General features: G+C 58.0%; 1 protein-coding gene across 1 annotated transcript in view; it reads left to right on the forward strand.

The window, feature by feature from the left end:
* cacna1fb (calcium channel, voltage-dependent, L type, alpha 1F subunit) overlaps positions 1 to 19,958 on the forward strand; it is a 224,520-nt gene that overhangs the window by 18,986 nt on the left and 185,576 nt on the right. The window contains exons 5-8 of the mRNA XM_072489013.1: positions 4,218 to 4,370; positions 6,202 to 6,398; positions 8,607 to 8,710; positions 14,500 to 14,666. Coding sequence (XP_072345114.1) covers positions 4,218 to 4,370; positions 6,202 to 6,398; positions 8,607 to 8,710; positions 14,500 to 14,666 — 621 coding nt within the window. The remainder of the gene's footprint in view (positions 1 to 4,217; positions 4,371 to 6,201; positions 6,399 to 8,606; positions 8,711 to 14,499; positions 14,667 to 19,958) is intronic.

Consider the following 19,958-nt stretch of genomic DNA (forward strand, 5'->3'; position numbering starts at 1 on the left):
TTCTCGGCCCCGCCGCCAGACGCGATTTCGGTGTCAGGGTGCGGAGGTTCCAGCTTCTTATTTTTATATCCTTTGTCAACGCTACATATCTAGCTAACTTGAAGGAAAAGGCAAGGAATATACAGACCTTCTCTTCACCCGATAAAACAATCCCGGCTTCTCCAGTCTGTCCACGGAGCTGGGAGCCCCCTCATCACGGGAACCATCCTCCTAAATCTTTTTGACTCTCTCTCTCTCTCTCGCTTTCTTTCTCTGTCTCTCTCTCTCTCTCTCTCCCTGTCTCACTCTCTCCCTCTCTCTTTCTGTCCCTCTCTGTCTCTCTCCCTTTCTCTGTCTCACTCTCTCTCTGTCTCACTCTCTGTCTCTGTCTCTCTCTCTCTGTCTCTCTCTCTCTCTCTCTCTGTCTCACTCTCTCTCTTTCTCTGTCTCTCTCTCCCTTTCCCTGTCTCCCTGTCTCTCCCTCTCTCTTTCTGTCTCTCTCTCTCTCTTTCTCTGTCTCTCTCTCTGTCTCTCTCTCCCTCTCCCTGTCTCCCTGTCTCTCCCTCTCTCTTTCTGTCTCTCTCTCTCTGTCTCTCTCTCTGTCTCTGTCTCTCTCTCTCTGTTTCTCTGTCTCTCTCTGTCTCTCTCTCCCTCTCCCTGTCTCACTCTCTCTCTCCCTCTCTCTTTCCCTGTCTTTCTCTCTCTCTGTCTCTCTCTCTCATTCCCTGTCTCACACTCTCTCTCTCTCTCTCTTTCTCTTTCTCTGTCTCTCTCTCGCTCTCTCTTTCTGCCTCTCTCTCTTTCTCTTTCTCTGTCTCTCTCTCTGTCTCCCCCTCTCTCTCCCTGTCTCACTCTCAGCAGACCAAGGCAGGCCAGCAGCACGGTTCAATTCCCGTACCAGCCTCCCCGAACAGGCGCCGGAATGTGGCGACTAGGGGCTTTTCACAGTAACTTCATTTGAAGCCTACTTGTGACAATAAGCGATTTTTATTTTTATTTCATTTCTGTCTCTCTCTCTCTAAATGATTCACATCTTTCCTGAAGTGTGGCCCATATTTCCAGACATATAATAAAATTATAAACTGCCCCCATGGGATTTGAAAACATGTTTCCGAGGGAGCTTTACTCTGTATCTAACCCCGTGCTGTACCTGTCCTGGGAGTATTTGATGGGGTCAGTGTAGAGGGAGCTTTACTCTGTATCTAACCCCGTGCTGTACCTGTCCTGGGAGTGTTTGATGGGGACAATGTAGAGGGAGCTTTACTCTGTATCTAACCCCGTGCTGTACCTGTCCTGGGAGTGTTTGATGGGGACAGTGTAGAGGGAGCTTTACTCTGTATCTAACCCCGTGCTGTACCTGTCCTGGGAGTGTTTGATGGGGACAGTGTAGAGGGAGCTTTACTCTGTATCTAACCCCGTGCTGTACCTGTCCTGGGAGTGTTTGATGGGGACATTGTAGAGGGAGCTTTACTCTGTATCTAACCCCGTGTACCTGTCCTGGGAGTGTTTGATGGGGACAGTGTAGAGGGACTTTACTCTGTATCTAACCCCGTGCTGTACCTGTCCCGGGAGTGTTTGATGGAGACAGTGTCGAGGGAGCTTTACTCTGTATCTAACCCCGTGCTGTACCTGTCCCGAGAGTGTTTAATGGGGACAGTGTAGAGGGAGCTTTACTCTGTATCTAACCCCGTGCTGTAGCTGTCCTGGGAGTGTTTAATGGGGACATTGTAGAGGCAGCTTTACTCTGTATCAAACCCCGTGCTGTACCTGTCCTGGGAGTATTTGATGGGGTCAGTGTAGAGGGAGCTTTACTCTGTATCTAACCCCGTGCTGTACCTGTCCTGGGAGTGTTTGATGGGGACAGTGTAGAGGGAGCTTTACTCTGTATCTAACCCCGTGCTGTACCTGTCCTGGGAGTGTTTGATGGGGACAGTGTAGAGGGAGCTTTACTCTGTATCTAACCCCGTGCTGTACCTGTCCTGGGAGTGTTTGATGGGGACATTGTAGAGGGAGCTTTACTCTGTATCTAACCCCGTGTACCTGTCCTGGGAGTGTTTGATGGGGACAGTGTAGAGGGAGCTTTACTCTGTATCTAACCCCGTGCTGTATCTGTCCCGGGAGTGTTTGATGGAGACAGTGTCGAGGGAGCTTTACTCTGTATCTAACCCCGTGCTGTACCTGTCCCGAGAGTGTTTAATGGGGACAGTGTAGAGGGAGCTTTACTCTGTAGCTAACCCCGTGCTGTAGCTGTCCTGGGAGTGTTTAATGGGGACATTGTAGAGGCAGCTTTACTCTGTATCAAACCCCGTGCTGTACCTGTCCTGGGAGTGTTTGATGGGGACAGAGTAGAGGGAGCTTTATTCTGTAGCTAACCTCGTGCTGTAGCTGTCGTGGGAGTGTTTAATGGGGACATTGTAGAGGGAGCTTTACTCTGTATCTAACCCCGTGCTGTCCCTGTCCTGGGAGTGTTTGATGGGGACAGTGTAGAGGAAGCTTTACTCTGTATCCAACCCCGCGCTGTACCTGTCCTGGGAGTGTTTGATGGGGACAGTGTGGATGGAGCTTTACTCTGTATCTCACCCCGTGCTGTACCTGTCCTGGGAGTGTTTGATGGGGACAGTGTAGAGGGAGCTTTACTCTGTAGCTAACCCCGTGCTGTAGCTGTCCTGGGAGTGTTTAATGGGGACATTGTAGAGGCAGCTTTACTCTGTATCAAACCCCGTGCTGTACCTGTCCTGGGAGTGTTTGATGGGGACAGAGTAGAGGGAGCTTTATTCTGTAGCTAACCTCGTGCTGTAGCTGTCCTGGGAGTGTTTAATGGGGACATTGTAGAGGGAGCTTTACTCTGTATCTAACCCCGTGCTGTCCCTGTCCTGGGAGTGTTTGATGGGGACAGTGTAGAGGAAGCTTTACTCTGTATCCAACCCCGCGCTGTACCTGTCCTGGGAGTGTTTGATGGGGACAGTGTGGATGGAGCTTTACTCTGTATCTCACCCCGTGCTGTACCTGTCCTGGGAGTGTTTGATGGGGACAGTGTAGAGGGAGCTTTACTCTGTATCTAACCCCGTGCTGTACCTGTCCTGAGCGTGTTTGATGGGGACAGTGTAGTGGGAGCTTTACTCTGTATCTAACCCCGTGCTGTACCTGTCCTGGGAGTGTTTGATGGGACAGTGTAGAGGGAGCTTTACTCTGTATCTAACCCCGTGCTGTACCTGTCCTGGGAGTGTTTGATGGGGTCAGTGTATAGGGAGCTTTACTCTGTATCTAACCCCGTGCTGTACCTGTCCTGGGAGTGTTTAATGGGGACATTGTAGAGGGAGCTTTACTCTGTATCTAACCCCGTGCTGTCCCTGTCCTGGGAGTGTTTGATGGGGACAGTGTAGAGGAAGCTTTACTCTGTATCCAACCCCGCGCTGTACCTGTCCTGGGAGTGTTTGATGGGGACAGTGTGGATGGAGCTTTACTCTGTATCTCACCCCGTGCTGTACCTGTCCTGGGAGTGTTTGATGGGGACAGTGTAGAGGGAGCTTTACTCTGTATCTAACCCCGTGCTGTACCTGTCCTGAGCGTGTTTGATGGGGACAGTGTAGTGGGAGCTTTACTCTGTATCTAACCCGTGCTGTACCTGTCCTGGGAGTGTTTGATGGGACAGTGTAGAGGGAGCTTTACTCTGTATCTAACCCCGTGCTGTACCTGTCCTGGGAGTGTTTGATGGGGTCAGTGTAGAGGGAGCTTTACTCTGTATCTAACCCCGTGCTGTACCTGTCCTGGGAGTGTTTGATGGGGACAGTGTAGAGGGAGCTTTACTCTGTATCTAACCCCGTGCTGTACCTGTCCTGGGAGTGTTTGATGGGGACAGTGCAGAGGGAGCTTTACTCTGTATCTCACCCCGTGCTGTACCTGTCCTGGGAGTGTTTGCTGGGGACAGTGTAGAGGGGGCTTTATTCTGTATGTAACCCCGTGCTGTACCTGTCCTGGGAGTGTTTGATGGGACAGTGTAGAGGGAGCTTTACTCTGTATCTAACCCCGTGCTGTACCTGTCCTGGGAATGTTTGATGGGGACAGTGTAGAGGGAGCTTTACTCTGTATCTAACCCCGTGCTGTACCTGTCCTGGGAATGTTTGATGGGGACAGTGTAGAGGGAGCTTTACTCTGTATCTAACCCCGTGCTGTACCTGTCCTGGGAGTGTTTGATGGGGACAGTGTAGAGGGAGATTTACTCTGTGTGTTTTTTCCAGGTTTACAGATTGTACTTAACTCCATTATGAAAGCGATGGTTCCGTTGTTACACATCGCGTTGCTCGTGTTGTTTGTCATCATCATTTACGCTATCATCGGACTCGAGCTGTTTATTGGTCGATTGCACAAAACCTGCTTTTATATTGGACAGGGTGAGTTCCTTCGATAGTCGCGTCCCACCCCATCAGTGCCCCAGATACCGTCTTCAACACCCACTCCCTCCACCCACCGACGCACAGCGGCAGCCGTGTGCACCGTCTACAAGATGCACGGCGGCCACTCGCCAAGGCTCCTTCGACAAGCCCAAACCCGCCACCTCTACCCCGGAGAAGGACGAGGGCAGCAGACGCCACGGGGAAGACCCACCGCCTGCACGTTCCTCCTCCGACCCCACTCCCCCCCCCCCCCCCCCCCCCCCCCCCCCCCAGACACACACACCATCCCGAATTGGAAATATAACGGCCGTTCCCTCACTGTCGCTGGGTCAGAATCCTGGAACTCCCTCCCTAACAGCACTGTGGGTGTACCTACACCACACGGGGACGGCAGCGGGTTCAAGATGGCGTCTCACCCGCCTCCTTCCCGAGGGGCAATTAGGGATGGGGAATAAATATCTGAATCTGGAGAATGCCTTCTTCAGGAGCCCCCCGCACTCCCACACCATCCAGTGGCCACTGTGTCTGGAAGCAAGCCCCCCTCCCTAACCCCCCCCCCCCCCCTGCTGTTCGACTGTGGGAGGCGTTGCCTGTGACCCCGCCACGTCTCTATTTCGGTCCCTGTGCTGGGGGTCAGATAGAGGGCCCGCGATTGGGTTCGATGTGCCCTGACCAATGTGCAATACAGGAGCTCGGAGCAGGCCCTTCAGCCGACCATTGTGTTGTGCCAGCCCCTTTGAAAAAGCTCTCCAATTCGCCCCACCCCCTTCCCCCCGCCCCCATAGTCCCAGATGACAACACCTCACTGCGTCCAAAACTCTCTCCAATCTCCCCCCGCCCCCCGTACCTTCTCCGGGGGAAATACGGGGAAATAAGTTCTCCTCATTTACTCGATCGGAACACTCTCCTCGCGAGTGTGAACGCTTCGATTAAATCCCCCCTTAACCTTCCCCATCCTGAGGAGAACAGTCCCACCTCTTTCCCTCCCTCCCTCCATCTCCCTCCCTCTCTCCCTCCCTCCGTCTCTCCCTCCCTCTGTCTCTCCCTCCCTCTCTCCCTCCCTCCCTCCGTCCCTCCATCCCCCTCTCTCACTCCCTCAAACCCTCTCTCGCCCTCCTTCCTTCCTTCTTCCCTCCCTCTCCCTCTCCCTCCCTCTCTCTCTCCCCCTCCCCCCCTCTCTGGACCCGAACTGGGTCTGGAGGCGGAGACTTGCCACCTTCATACAGCAGCCCGAGGGGAGGAGCCACAGGCGGAGCCTGGACATGCCCAGGGATGGACAACACAGCACAGTGAATATAATACAATGATCACAATAACGTGGTTTACCACACTCTCTGTCCCTCCCTCTCTGTCCCTCCCTCTCTGCCTCCCTCCCTCTCTCTCTCCCTCCCTCTCTCTCTCCCTCCCTCCCTCTCTCTCTCCCTCCCACCCTCTCTCTCCCTCCCTCACTCTCTCCCTCCCACCCTCCCTCTCTCTCTCCCTCCCTCTCTCTCTCCCTCCCTCCCTCTCTCTCTCCCTCCCACCCTCTCTCTCCCTCCCACCCTCTCTCTCCCTCCCTCTCTCTCTCCTTCCCACCCTCTCTCTCCCTCCCTCTCTCTCTCCCTCCCTCTCTCTCTCCCTCCCTCTCTCTCTCCCTCCCACCCTCTCTCTCCCTCCCTCTCTCTCTCCCTCCCACCCTCTCTCTCCCTCCCTCACTCTCTCCCTCCCACCCTCCCTCTCTCCCTCCCTCACTCTCTCCCTCCCACCCTCCCTCTCTCTCTCCTTCCCTCCCTCCCTCTCACGGTCTCGGACACCCCCCCACCCTCCCGGTTCTGTTCTCTCTGTGTAGATATAGTGGTGGAGGAGGACCCTGTGCCCTGCGCGTTTTCGGGTCACGGGCGGCAGTGCACCCTCAACGGCACCGAGTGCCGGGGCAAGTGGCAGGGTCCCAACGGCGGCATCACCAACTTCGACAACTTCTTCTTCGCCATGCTCACCGTCTTCCAGTGCATCACCATGGAGGGCTGGACCGACGTACTGTACTGGGTAAGGCCCCCTCCCCTTCACCCCTCCCCTCCCCCCTCCCCCTCATCCTCCCCCTCTGCCTTCCCCTCCCCCTCCCCTCCCCTCACCCACCCCCTCCCTCTCCCCCTCCCCCTCCCCCTCATCCTCCCCCTCCCCTCATCCTCCCCCTCCCCTCACCCACCCCCTCCCCCTCCCCCTCCCCCCTCCCCCTCATCCTCCCCCTCCCCCTCATCCTCCCCCTCCCCTCACCCACCCCCTCCCCCTCCCCCCTCCCCCTCATCCTCCCCCTCCCCCTCATCCACCCCCTCCCCTCACCCACCCCCTCCCCCCTCCCCCTCATCCTCCCCCTCCCCTCACCCACCCCCTCCCCCGCCACCCTCCCCCTCCCCCCTCCCCCTCCCCCCCTCACCCTCACCCTCCCCACCCCCTCCCCCCTCCCCCTCACCCTCTCCCCTCACCCTCCCCCTCCCCCACCCCCTCCTCCACCACCCCCTCACACTCCCCCTCCCCTCCCACTCCTCCACCACCCCCTCACCCTCCCCCTCCCCCTCCCCCTTTCTCCTCACCCTCTCCCTCCCCCACCCCCTCACCCTTCCCCTCACCCTCCCCCCTCACACTCCCCTCCCCTACCCACCCTCTCCCCCTCCACCTCCCCTACCCACCCTCTCCCCCTCCACCCTCCCCTCCCCCTCCCCTTCACCCTCACCCCCTCCCCTCCCCCCTCCTCCCCCACCCCCTCACCCTCCCCCTCCCCCTCCCCCTCCCCTCCCCCACCACCCCCTCACCCTCCCCCTCCCCCTCACCCTCTCCACCCCCTCACCCTCCCCCTCCCCCCTCACACTCCCCCTCCCCCTCCACCCTCCCTCTCCCCCTCCCCCTCCCCCCCCCCCACCCCCTCCCCTTCACCCTCTCCCTCCCCCCCTCCCCCACACCCTCACCCTCCCCTTCACCCTCCCCCTTCCCCTCCACCACCCCCTCACCTTCCCCCTCACCCTTTCCCCTCACCCACCCCCTCTCCTTCCCCCTTCCCCTCACCCTCCCCCTCCCCCTCACCCTCCCCCTCCCCCCTCACACTCCCCCTCCCCTACCCACCCTCTCCCCCTCCCCCTCCCCTACCCACCCTCTCCCCCTCCCCCACCCCTCCCCCTCCCCCTCTCCTCCTCAACCCCCTCACCTCCCCCTCCCCCTCCCCCTCCCCTTCACCCTTCCCATCCCCCTCCCCTCCGTCTCCCCTCCCCCTCCCCAATCCCCTCCCCCTCCCTCCCCTCCCCACACACCCTCCCCCTCCCTCCCCCTTTCCCTCTCCTTCCTTTCCCCCCTCCTCCCCCCCCCCCCCGTCCCCCTCCTCCCCCTTTCCCTCTCCTTCCTTTCCCCCCTCCTCCCCCCCCCCCCCCCCGTCCCCCTCCTCCCCCTTTCCCAGCCTTTCTCTGGGCATGTGGACCTGATGTCAGTGTCCCGTCTCGGCACATCCCGGCCTGGTGAGGGGGGGGGGGTGGGCTCCATTCCTTCCGGCAGCCGGAGCTATCGCAGCCCCTCCAGGCCCCCCAGCCCTTTGGGGCCTGCTCGCCCCCAGGCTTGGCGGGGCCTCTGCTCACTGAGCCATCGGGGGGGCCTGGGGCGCCTCGTGGACAACGCACTATCCTGCCTTCCTCCGCCAGGACCCCATCAGAGCGTCAGGCACCGCGGCACTGCCTCCGCGGCACTCCCTCCGCGGCACTGCCTCCGCGGCACTCCCTCCGCGGCACTGCCTCCGCCTGTCAGAGTTCGAGCGCCCGGCAGACCCTTTCCCCACCGCGTGGGCTGTGGCGATCGTCGGTGTTGTGTCTGTAACATGACCGTGGTTCTCAGCCCATCTAATTGTTTCACTAAGAAAGATGAATTATTAACACAGATGTGGACAGATAAGTAACGAACTGTAATACAGACGATGGCTAATGGTTGAATTTAGTGAATTCTCCTGGAGCTACTAAGTGCGACTGCCCTCTTGTACGTCTTACTACCAACTGGCGGGAGACTCGAGGTACATGATAGGTCTCTATCGCCACCAGCTGGTTGGAGGTCAATCGCTAACTATACAGAACTGTGCACAGGCATGTCACCACAGTCGGAATGTTGGGGTTGCCCCGATGAGCGGCGGGGTCGAAGATTTCCGCGGCGCGTCTCACTTTCGCCTCATTCCTCAACCTACCCCCCTAACCGCCTGCGCTCTCCCTCCCTCTCGCTCCGCAGATGCAGGACGCCATGGGCTACGAGCTTCCCTGGGTCTACTTCGTCAGCCTGGTCATCTTCGGCTCGTTCTTTGTGCTGAACCTGGTGTTGGGCGTGCTGAGTGGGTGAGTTGCCCCCGTGGGTTTCTCGGAGGGGTTTGGGGGGGGGGGGGGGGGGGGGGGCGGGGTGCTCCGAGGGGAATGTGTTTAGCGTACGGACCGCTGCAATCTCTCCCCCCCCCCTCCCCCTTCCCTTACGGTTGACCGACCATTGGGGCGTCGCAGGGTGACCGCTCGAACCTTCCGTCCGAAGAGCCAAGGTGGCCGCGCCCGATGGCGTGGCCGGGGGGGGGGGGGGGGAGGGGGGGGCACTCCTTGCTGAGGCCGGCTGGGTTGAGGGGCCCAACAGCCAGGAAGCCGTCTCGCGCCGCACCGTGCCCCTGTCCCCCGCAACCCACCCCCACGGCGGTTACGATGTTGGAGACGACCAGCACCCGAGACTCTGACCTGATCCGTCAGCCCGCCTCCACCCCTCAACCACCCCCCCCCCCGCCACCGCCTCCCCCCCCCCCCCCCCCCCCCCCCCCCCCGGAGTAGCCATCACCTCCACTGATCTGATTTTCCCCTCGCGCTGTCCCAAAGAGAACAAAGAACAAAGAAAAGTACAGCACAGGAACAGGCCCTTCGGCCCTCCAAGTCCGTGCCGACCATACTGCCCGACTAAACTACAATCTTCTACACTTCCGGGATCCGTGTCCCTCTATTCCCATCCTATTCATGCACCCACAACCCTCTGTTATAAAAAACTTGCCTCGCACATCTACTCTAAACCTTGCCCCTCGCACCTTAAACCTATGCCCCCTAGTAATTGACCCCTCTACCCTGGGGAAAAGCCTCTGACTATCCACTCTGTCTATGCCCATCATAATTTTGTAGACCTCTATCAGGTCGCCCCTCAACCTCCATCGTTCCAGTGAGAACAAACCGAGTTTATTCAACCTCTCCTCATAGCTAATGCCCTCCATACCAGGCAACATCCTGGTAAATCGCTTCTGCACGCTCTCTAAAGCCTCCACATCCTTCTGGTAGTGTGGTGACCAGAATTGAACACTATACTCCAAGTGTGGCCTAACTAATGTTCTATACAGCTGCAACATGACTTGCCAATTCTTATACTCAATGCCTCGGCCAATGAAGGCAAACATGCCGTATGCCTTCTTGACTACCTTCTCCACCCGTGTTGGCCCTTTCAATGACCTGTGGACCTGTACTCCTAGATCTCTTTGACTTTCAATACTCTTGAGGGTTCTACCATTCACTGTATATTCCCTACCTGCATTAGACCTTCCAAAATGCATTACCTCACATTTGTCCGGATTAAACTCCATCTGCCATCTCTCCGCCCAAGTCTCCAAACGATCTAAATCCTGCTGTATCCTCCGACAGTCTTCATCGCTATCCGCAATTCCACCAACCTTTGTGTCGTCTGCAAACTTACTAATCAGACCAGTTACATTTTCCTCCAAATCATTTATATATACTACAAAGAGCAAAGGTCCCAGCACTGATCCCTGTGGAACACCACTAGTCACAGCCCTCCAATTAGAAAAGGATCCTTCCATTGCTACTCTCTGCCTTCTATGACCTAACCAGTTCTGTATCCACCTTGCCAGCTCACCCCTGATCCTGTGTGACTTGACCTTTTGTACCAGTCTGCCACGAGGGACCTTGTCAAAGGCCTTACTGAAGTCCATATAGACAACATCCACTGCCCTACCTGCATCAATCATCTTTGTGACCTCTTCAAAAAACTCTATCAAGTTAGTGAGACACGACCACATATAGATTCCTTTGCCTATCCTTCAGTGGGCCAACCGTTTCCCTGGCTACCCGCTTGCTTTTTATGTACATGTTAAAAGCCTTGGGATTTTCCTTCACCCTATTTGCCAATTACTTTTCGTGACCTCTTCTAGCCCTCCTTACTCCCTGCTTAAGTTCCTTCCTACTTTCCTTATATTCCACACAGGCTTTGTCTGTTCCCAGCCTTCTAGCCCTGACAAATGCCTCCTTTTTCTTTTTGACGAGGCCTACAATATCACTCGTCATCCAAGGTTCCCGAAATTTGCCGTATTTATCCTTCTTCCGCACAGGAACATGCCGGTCCTGAATTCCTTTCAACTGACATTTGAAAGCTTCCCACATGTCAGATGTTGATTTACCCTCAAACATCCGCCCCCAATCTAGGTTCTTCAGTTCCCGCCTAATATTGTTATAATTAGCCTTCCCCCAATTTAGCACATTCACCCTAGGACCACTCTTATCCTTGTCCACCAGCACTATAAAACTTACTGAATTATGGTCACTGTTCCCGAAATGCTCCCCTACTGAAACTTCTACCACCTGGCCGGGCTCATTCCCCAATACCAGGTCCAGTATAGCCCCTTCCCTAGTTGGACTATCTACATATTGTTTTAAGAAGCCTTCCTGGATGCTCCTTACAAACTCTGCCCCGTCTAAGCCCCTGGCATTAAGTGAGTCCCAGTCAATATTGGGGAAGTTGAAGTCTCCCATCACAACAACCCTGTTGCTTTTACTGCTTTCCAAAATCTGTCTACCTATCTGCTCCTCTATCTCCCGCTGGCTGTTGGGAGGCCTGTAGTATACCCCCAACATTGTGACTGCACCCTTCTTATTCCTGATCTCTACCCATATAGCCTCACTGCCCTCTGAGGTGTCCTCTCGCTGTATAGCTGTGATACTCTCCCGAACAAGTAGCGCAACTCCGCCTCCCCTTTTACATTCCCGTCTATCCCGCCTGAAACATCTAAATCCTGGAATGTTTAGCTGCCAATCCTGCCCTTCCCTCAACCAGGTCTCTGTAATGGCAACAACATCATAGTTCCAAGTACTAATCCAAGCTCTAAGTTCATCTGCCTTACCCGTAATACTTCTTGCATTAAAACATATGCACTTCAGGCCACCAGACCCGCTGTGTTCAGCAACCTCTCCCTGTCTGCTCTGCCTCAGAGCCACACTGTCCATATTCCCTAGTTCTCCCTCAATGCTCTCACCTTCTGACCTATTGCTCCCGTGGCCACCCCCCTGCCATACTAGTTTAAACCCTCCCGTGTGACACTAGCAAACCTCGCGGCCAGGATATTTATGCCTCTCCAGTTTAGAGGACTCAGTGAGCGAGCGTCACCCTCAGCGTCCTCGCCACCCCCCCCCCCCCGCCATCAGCCCACTCCCCGCCACCCCATTGCGTCCGCCATTTGTTACCCCTCTGTCTCAGGCGACGCGGTCCGTTTTCAGAAGCGGGAAAACAGCGGCGGACGATCAGGACACAGCAGAATCCCAGAAAACAAAACGGCCACGGGGAGTGGTCGGTCTTGTTGGGGGGGGGAGGGTGCTGCAGGGGGCGGGAGGGTGGGGAGGGGTACGGGCACTCAGTGTTCGCCCGCTCGGCGCGTGCCAATATGGCGGCAGAGCGGACTTCTGGTTGCGGCTATGCTGAGCTAAGTCGCACGTTCGGCAGCTCCCGCCAGAAACGGACTTTTGGGCTCTTTTGAGGGGCCCCAGCGGCATTTGTTCGACGGTTCCTGGTGTGGGAAGGTGACGGTGTGATTTACCCGCCACTGTATGGGTTGGCCCAGGAGTGGAGCGGTGAAAAAAGTAATTCTGGTGCAGCGAAAAGTGCGAGGGAGGAATGTATGGGTTGGCCCAGGAGTGGAGCGGTGAAAAAAGTAATTCTGGTGCAGCGAAAAGTGCGAGGGAGGAAAGCCAAGATGGCGGCGGGTGGAGATCAGGCAGCGTGGGCGCAAGAGCAGCAGGAGTTTCTCAAGCGCTGCTTCGCGGAACTGAAAGCAGAGCTGCTGGAGCCGATGAAGGCTTCGATCGACAAGCTGGTCGAGGCCCAGAAGGCCCAAGGGGCGGCGATCCGGGAGGTGCGGCAGAAGGCCTCGGAGAATGAGGACGAGATATTGGGCCTGGCGGTGAAGGTGGAGGCGCACGAGGCGATGAATAAGAAATCGCAGGAGAAGTTCGAGGACATGGAGAACCGGTCGAGGAGGAAGAACCTGCGGATTCTGGGTCTCCCGGAGGGAGTGGAGGGGTCGGATGCTGGAGCGTATGTGGTCACGATGCTGAACACGTTGATGGGCGCGGGGGCCTTCCCGGGGCCCCTGGAGCTGGATGGGGCCCACCGAGTCCTGGCGAGGAGGCCCAAGTCTAACGAGCCGCCGCGGGCGGTATTGGTGCGGTTCCACCGCTTGGTGGACAGGGAGTGTGTCCTAAGATGGGCAAAAAAGGAGCGGAGCAGCAGGTGGGAGAATGCAGAGGTCCGTATAAACCAGGACTGGAGCGCGGAGGTGGCCAAGAAGAGGGCCGGGTACAACCGGGCGAAGGCGGTTCTGCATCGGAAGGGGGTGAAATTCGGGAGGCTGCAGCCGGCGCGACTGTGGGTCACGTTTAAGGACCGGCACCATTACTTTGAGACGCCGGATGAGGGGTGGATCTTTATTCAGGCCGAAAAGTTGGACACGGACTGAGGGTCGGTTGTGAGGGGAGGTAGCGGGGGGCGATTGTGATTACTGTGCTTTGGGGGATGTTCTGTTCTGTATTGTTTCCTTGGGTGCTGGGTGGGGTAGGGTGAATTGGTTCGAAGGGGGGGTTTTGTGAGAGTGTGGGCGTCGGTGTTTGGAAGGCCGGGGCCCCGTTGGGGGGAGGGGAGATGGGAGGCCCGAGGTGGGGGAGCTGGGATTAGGCCGCAAAAGGGAGCTGCGCCAGAGAGGGCCGGTTTGATGGAAAGCGCGGGCTCTTTCCCGCGCTAGGGAATGAAGGGGGCGGGGCCGGGGGGGGGGGGGGGGGAGAAAGGCAGTGTTGGAGAGGAGCGCCCGCTGATGAAAAACATGGCGGCAGGGCGGGATGTGTGAATCGGCCCGCTCCTTCGCGTGGTTCTTCTGCGGAAGCTGGCCGCCCGCGACCCCGGCTGATTCTGTCCCGACGCTAACGGCTGCGCGCCTGGGGAGTGGGGGCCGCCACGAGAGGTCGCGAGAGGCGTCAGGTGGGGAAACGCCGACGGTCTCGTTTTGGGTGTACTGCGGCAGGTAGGAAGGAGTGAGGATGGCCGGGGGGGGGGGGGGGGGGGGGGGTCGGGGTGGGAGCGGGGAGCAGTGATGTGGGGGTAGGGGTGGTTTTCTTGGCTGGCCAAGGACGCCCGCCGCAGTCCACAAACCGCTCGGTGTTTCGCTCGACACGAGGTGGGGGTGGGGCAATGGGCCGCGGGAGCTGCTGCTCTTGGGGGGGGGGGCGAGGGGGGGGTGGTGGTAAGGGAGAGGTAATGGACGAACAGGGGAGGCCTGGGGCACGGTGACGGGTTAGGCCCGAAGCCTAACTACCCGCCGGCGAGAAGAATGTCGGCAAAACATGGCCAAAGCCACAAATGCAAACTAGGCCGAGTCCCGGGATGAAGGGGGCGTGTCCGATGGGGAAAGGGTTGAGCAGGTTGGGGGTCCTGTACCCATTGGGGTTTAGCAGAACGTGAGGCGATCTTATTGAATCATATCAGATTCTGAGGAGGGGGGTTTGACAGGGTGGGCGCTGGGAGAATCTGGAACTGGGGAGAGGGGGTGTCACAACCCAGAGGGGAGGGCGTCATTCTGTGGAATTCCCCCCCCCCCCCCCCCCGCCCCTCCTCCAGACAGCAGTGGGGGCTGCGGCTCGTTTACTATATTCAAGGCCGAGTTAGATGTTTGATCGCTGGGGGGGTCGAGGGTCATGGGGGGAGGGGGAGAGAGGGACAGGAGAGTGGATTTCAGGCCCCGATCTGATCAGACAACATCTTATTGAATGAGGTAGCAGGGAGAGACGGGTCGAATGGCCTCCTCCAGCTCCTGATTTTGTATTCTGTTTTGCAGGGAGTTCTCCAAGGAACGGGAGAAGGCCAAGGCTCGAGGGGACTTCCAGAAGCTGAGGGAGAAACAACAGCTGGAGGAGGACCTGAAGGGATATCTGGACTGGATAACGCAGGCCGAGGATATTGACCCTGACAACGAGGATGAGGAGGAGGAGGGAGTCAGGAAACGTGAGTGAAGGAGCGGACACGAGAGAGTGGCTGTGGGGAGGAGGGCTGAACACCGCACTGTCGGAGGGTCAGTGCCGAGGGAGCGCCGCACTGTCGGAGGGTCAATGCTGAGGGAGCGCCGCACTGTCGGAGGGTCAGTGCTGAGGGAGCGTCACACTGTGAGAGGGTCAGTGCTGAGGGAGTGCCGGATTGTCGGAGGGTCAGTGCTGAGGGAGCGATCACTGTGGGAGGGTCAGTGCTGAGGGAGCGCTGCACTGTGGGAGGGTCAGTGCTGAGGGAGCGCCGCACTGTTGGAGGGTCAGTGCTGAGAGAGCACCGCACTGTCGGAGGGTCAGTGCTCAGGGAGCGCCGCACTGTCGGAGGGTCAGTGCTGAGGGAGCGCCGCACTGTCGGAGAGTCAGTGCTGAGGGAGCGCCGCACTGTCGGAGGGTCAGTGCTGAGGGAGCGCCGCACTGTCAGAGGGTCAGTGCTGAGGGAGCGCCGCACTGTCGGAGGGTCAGTGCTGAGGGAGCGCCGCACTGTCAGAGGGTCAGTGCTGAGGGAGCGCCGCACTGTCGGAGAGTCAGTGCTGAGGGAGCGCCGCACTGTCGGAGGGTCAGTTCAGAGGGAGCTCCGCACTGTCGGAGGGTCAGTGCTGAGGGAGCACCGCACTGTCGGAGGGTCAGTACTGAGGGAGCGCTGCACTGTCGGAGGGTCAGTACTGAGGGAGCACCGCACTGTCGGAGGGTCAGTGCTGAGGGAGCGCCGCACTGTCGGAGGGTCAGTACTGAGGGAGCGCTGCACTGTCGGAGGGTCAGTGCTGAGGGAGCGCTGCACTGTCGGAGGGTCAGTGGTGAGGGAGCGCCGCACTGTCGGAGGGTCAGTGCTGAGGGAGCGCCGCACTTGGGATTTGAGGGAATTCTCAAGGGAACGCTGTGACTTCCGCACAATCCCGGGAATTTCCATCGTGAGCTCCAGAGCAAAAGGCTGGAGATGGGGGTGGAACATTTCAGATTGTCCGACTCCACAGATGGTGAGGGGATAATAAAAGATTATAACTCCAGCACAGGAGCCTCCAGCCCCGGATACACATTCAGCTCAAAGATAATGCTTCATCCACATGTACACAGACTGAAACAACCAACGGTCTGCATTTCTCTAGCGCCTTCACCGCAGTGAAACCTCCCTCAGTGGCTTCTTCACAGGAGCCTGAGTCAGACCGAATCTGACCCTGAGCCACAGGCAGTGGTATTCGGGACAGGCCACAAAACACTCGGCAGTGAGGTCGGTTTTTAGGAGTGTCTTAAATGGGAGAGAGAGAGAGACAGAGAGAGAGAGAGACAAAGAGAGAGAGAGAGAGAGAGAGAGCCAGGGAGAGCGAGACAGAAAGAGAGACAAAGAGAGAGAGACAGAGCGAGACAGAGAGTGAGAGAGACAGAGACAGAGAGAGAGACAGAAAGAGAGACAAAGAGAGAGAGAGAGACAGGGAGAGAGAGACAGAAAGAGAGAAAAAGAGAGACAGAGTGTGAGAGAGAGACCCTCCCACAGTCCAGAGATGTGCAGGTTAGGTGGATTGGCCATGATAAATTGCCCTTAGTGTCCAAAATTGCCCTTAGTGTTGCGTGGAGGTGTTGAGTTTGGGTAGGGGGCTCTTCCCAAGAGCCGGTGCAGACTCAAAGGGCCGAATGGCCTCCTTCTGCACTGTAAATTCAATGATAATCTATGATTAATCTAGGACAAAGGTTCGGCACAACATCGTGGGCCGAAGGGCCTGTTCTGTGCTGTATTTTCTATGTTCTATGAGACAGAGAGAGAGACAGGGAGAGACAGAGAGAGAGACAGAAAGAGAGACAAAGAGAGAGAGACAGAGCGACAGAGAAAGAGAGAGACAGAGAGAGAGACAGAAAGAGAGATGCGGTGAACACATTGCACTAACCATTCACCACTGTACTACACTGTATCACGCTGTGGGTTCCACCTATGGACCATTGTACAATATTACGCAGAATGTATCAGGTTGGTGCCCTTGTGGGCTCCGCCCCTGACTCCACCCCCTTGAGGGGAGGTATAAAGAGCAGCTGCCCTGTAGGCGGCTCTCACTAGCAGAGCAGTCGCAGGCAGGCACTGTTCTAGTCGATTAAAACCACAGTTTACATCCACTCTCTGTTTCGCGTGAATTGATGATCGCATCAATTTAATCGACGACAGCACCGCAACAGAATCGGCCCTCAAACCTGACCGACTGGAACTCGGCCCACAGGCCGCGGAGGCAAAAGGGATCTTTTCGCACTGGCTCCGCTGTTTCGAGGCCTACCTCGCCGCCTCCTCCTCGCCTTCCGACTCCGACGATCAGAAGCTGAGTCTCCTCCACGCCCAGGTGAGCCATCGAATCTCCGTGCAACTCGAGGAAGCGACCACATACGCGGACGCCCTCGCGTTGCTGAAGCGGCGATACGTAAGGGCAGTGAACGAGATGTACGCCGTGTAGTGGCGATCCTCCGGGCTGGAGGAGTACCTACACGACCTCAAAGTCCTCGCGCGAAGTTGCAACTACCAGGCCGTTACGGCCACTCAACATATGGACCTCGCCGTCTGGGACGCCTACATGGCTGGAGTCCGGTCCAACTACGTGAGACACTGCGCCTACTCGAGAAAGGTGCCCTCGACCTGGAAGAGACGGTAAAGCTAGCCTCCTCCCTAGAAGTAGCGTTCCAAAGCCTCAACGCGATCCCGTCTGATCACGCGACCCCCTCGTGGACCCCCGACCAACGGGTACCCCAGGCCTGTGCCGCGCGGCTGCCCGCCCAACCCGGGGGGCTACCCTGCTATTTCTGCGGCCAGCACCCCAGGCAGCGCTGCCCGGCCCGGAACGCGAACTGCAGCGACTGCGGCAAAAAGGGACATTTCGCTAAGGTTTGCCTGGCCAGGTCCAAATCCTCAAAATCACAGGCCCGACTCTCAGACTCACAACGTGGCTGTGTGCCTGCCGGCTCCGCACCACCCCCCCCCCCCCCGGACGCGTCATCGGCCTCGTGTTTTCTGTGGGGGCAGACATCTTCAAGCCCACACAACATGTGTGACTCACGGGGGCCGCCATCTTGGCCATCGTCGCCCACATGACCCGCCATGTGCTACTCATGTGGGCCGCCATCTTGGACGCCATCTTCCTCGCCGCCCGACACATGCGACCGACGGGGGCCGCCATCTTGGCCACCATCTGCAGCGACGCCCGACACGTGCGACCGACGGGGGCCGCCATCTTGGGACCACCCCAGCACCTCCGACCACGCCGGCTACCCACAACTCAGCGCGGTCACCCTGGACCGGTCGCGACCATAACACCTCCGGAGCTCCATGATGACCATCCGGATCAACGGACACGAAACGCCCTGCCTGTTCGACTCCAGGAGCACGGAGAGCTTCATTCATCCAGGCATGGTAAGGCGCTGCTCGCTCCCAATCTTCTCGGTGCATCAAACCATCTCCCTCGCTCTGGGTCACACTCGGTACAGGTCCGGGGGTGCCCGCAACCCTAGCAATACAGGGTGCCGAGTACGCCAGTTTTAAGTTATATGTGTTCCCTGACCCCTGCGCTCCTCTCCTGTTGGGACTGGACTCCCAGTGTAACCTCAGGAGCCTCACCCTGAAGTTCGGTGGGCCCCGACCCCCACTCACCGTATGTAGCCTCGCGACCCTGAAGGTCGACCCTCCCCCGCTCTTCGCAAATCTCACCGCCGACTGTAAATCAGTCGCCACCAGAAGCAGGCGGTACAGCATCCAGGGCAGGACTTTTATCAGGTCCGAGGTCCAGCGACTCTTGCGAGAGGGAATCATCGAGGCCAGCAATAGCCCCTGGAGAGCCCAGGTGGTGGGCGTCAGGACCGGGGAAAAGACCCGGATGGTTGTAGACGACAGCCAGACTATAAACACGCACCTCGATGGGTACCCCCTCCCCCGGATCGCAGCCATGGTAAATCAGATCGCGCACTACCGCGTGTTCTCCACGGTGGATCTGAAGTCTGCGTACCACCAGCTCCCAATCCGCCCGGAGGACCGCCACTACACGGCCTTTGAGGCAGACGGCCGCCTCTTCCATTTTCTCCGGGCCCCATTTGGCGTCACGAACGGGGTTTCGGTGTTCCAACGAGCGATGGACCGAATGGTGGACCAGTACGGGCTGCGGGCCATGTTTCCGTACTTGGACAATGTCACCATCTGCGGCCATGATCAGCAGGACCACGACGCCAACCTCCACCGATTTCTCCAAACCGCCTGAAAACTCAACCTCACCTACAACAAGGAGAAATGCGTTTTCCGCACAACCAGGCTAGCCATCCTCGGCTACGCCGTGGAGAACGGGGTCCTAGGACCCGACCATATGTGCCCCGTCCTGCAACTCCCCCTTCCCCACAGCCCCAAGGCCCTGAAGAGGTGCCTTGGATTTTTCTCCTATTACGCCCAGTGGGTCCCCAATTATGCGGACAAAGCCCGCCCACTATTTAAGGCCACCATTGTCTCACTGGCGGCCGAGGCCCGCCAGGCCTTCAGCCGCATCAAGGCGGACATTGCCAAAGCCGCGATGCGCGCGGTGGACGAGTCCTTCCCCTTCCAGGTGGAGAGCGATGCGTCAGAGGTCGCTCTCGCCGCTACCCTCAACCAAGCGGGCAGGCCAGTGGCATTTTTTTCCCGCACCCTCACCTCCTCCGAAATTCGACACTCGGTCGAAAAAGAAGCCCAAGCCATCGTGGAAGCCGTGCGGCACCGGAGGCACTACCTCGCTGGTAGGAGGTTTGCCCTCGTCACTGACCAATGATCGGTAGCCTTCATGTTCGACAATACGCAGCGGGGCAAAATCAAGAACGATAAGATCTTGAGGTGGAGGATCGAACTCACCACCTATAACTACGATATAGTATATCGTCCTGGGAGGCACAACGAGCCCCCAGATGCCCTGTCCCGCGGCACATGCGCCAGCGCGCAAAATGACCGACTACGGGCTATCCATGATGACCTCTGCCACCCGGGGGTCACCCGGCTTCTCCACTACATCAAGGCCCGCAACCTGCCCTACTCCACCGAGGAGGTCAGAGCCATGACCAGGGACTGCCAGATCTGTGCGGAGTGTAAGCCGCACTTCTATCGACCGGATAAGGCCCACCTGGTAAAGGCATCCCGGCCCTTTGAGCGACTCAGTATCGATTTCAAAGGGCCCCTCCCGTCTACCAACCGCAACACGTATTTCCTCAACATCGTCGACGAGTTCTCCCGCTTCCCCTTTGCGATCCCCTGCCCCAACATGACCGTGGCCACCGT

The sequence above is a fragment of the Scyliorhinus torazame genome, chromosome 22 (genome assembly GCF_047496885.1).
Source record: "Scyliorhinus torazame isolate Kashiwa2021f chromosome 22, sScyTor2.1, whole genome shotgun sequence".
Classification (NCBI taxonomy): Eukaryota; Metazoa; Chordata; class Chondrichthyes; order Carcharhiniformes; family Scyliorhinidae; genus Scyliorhinus; species Scyliorhinus torazame.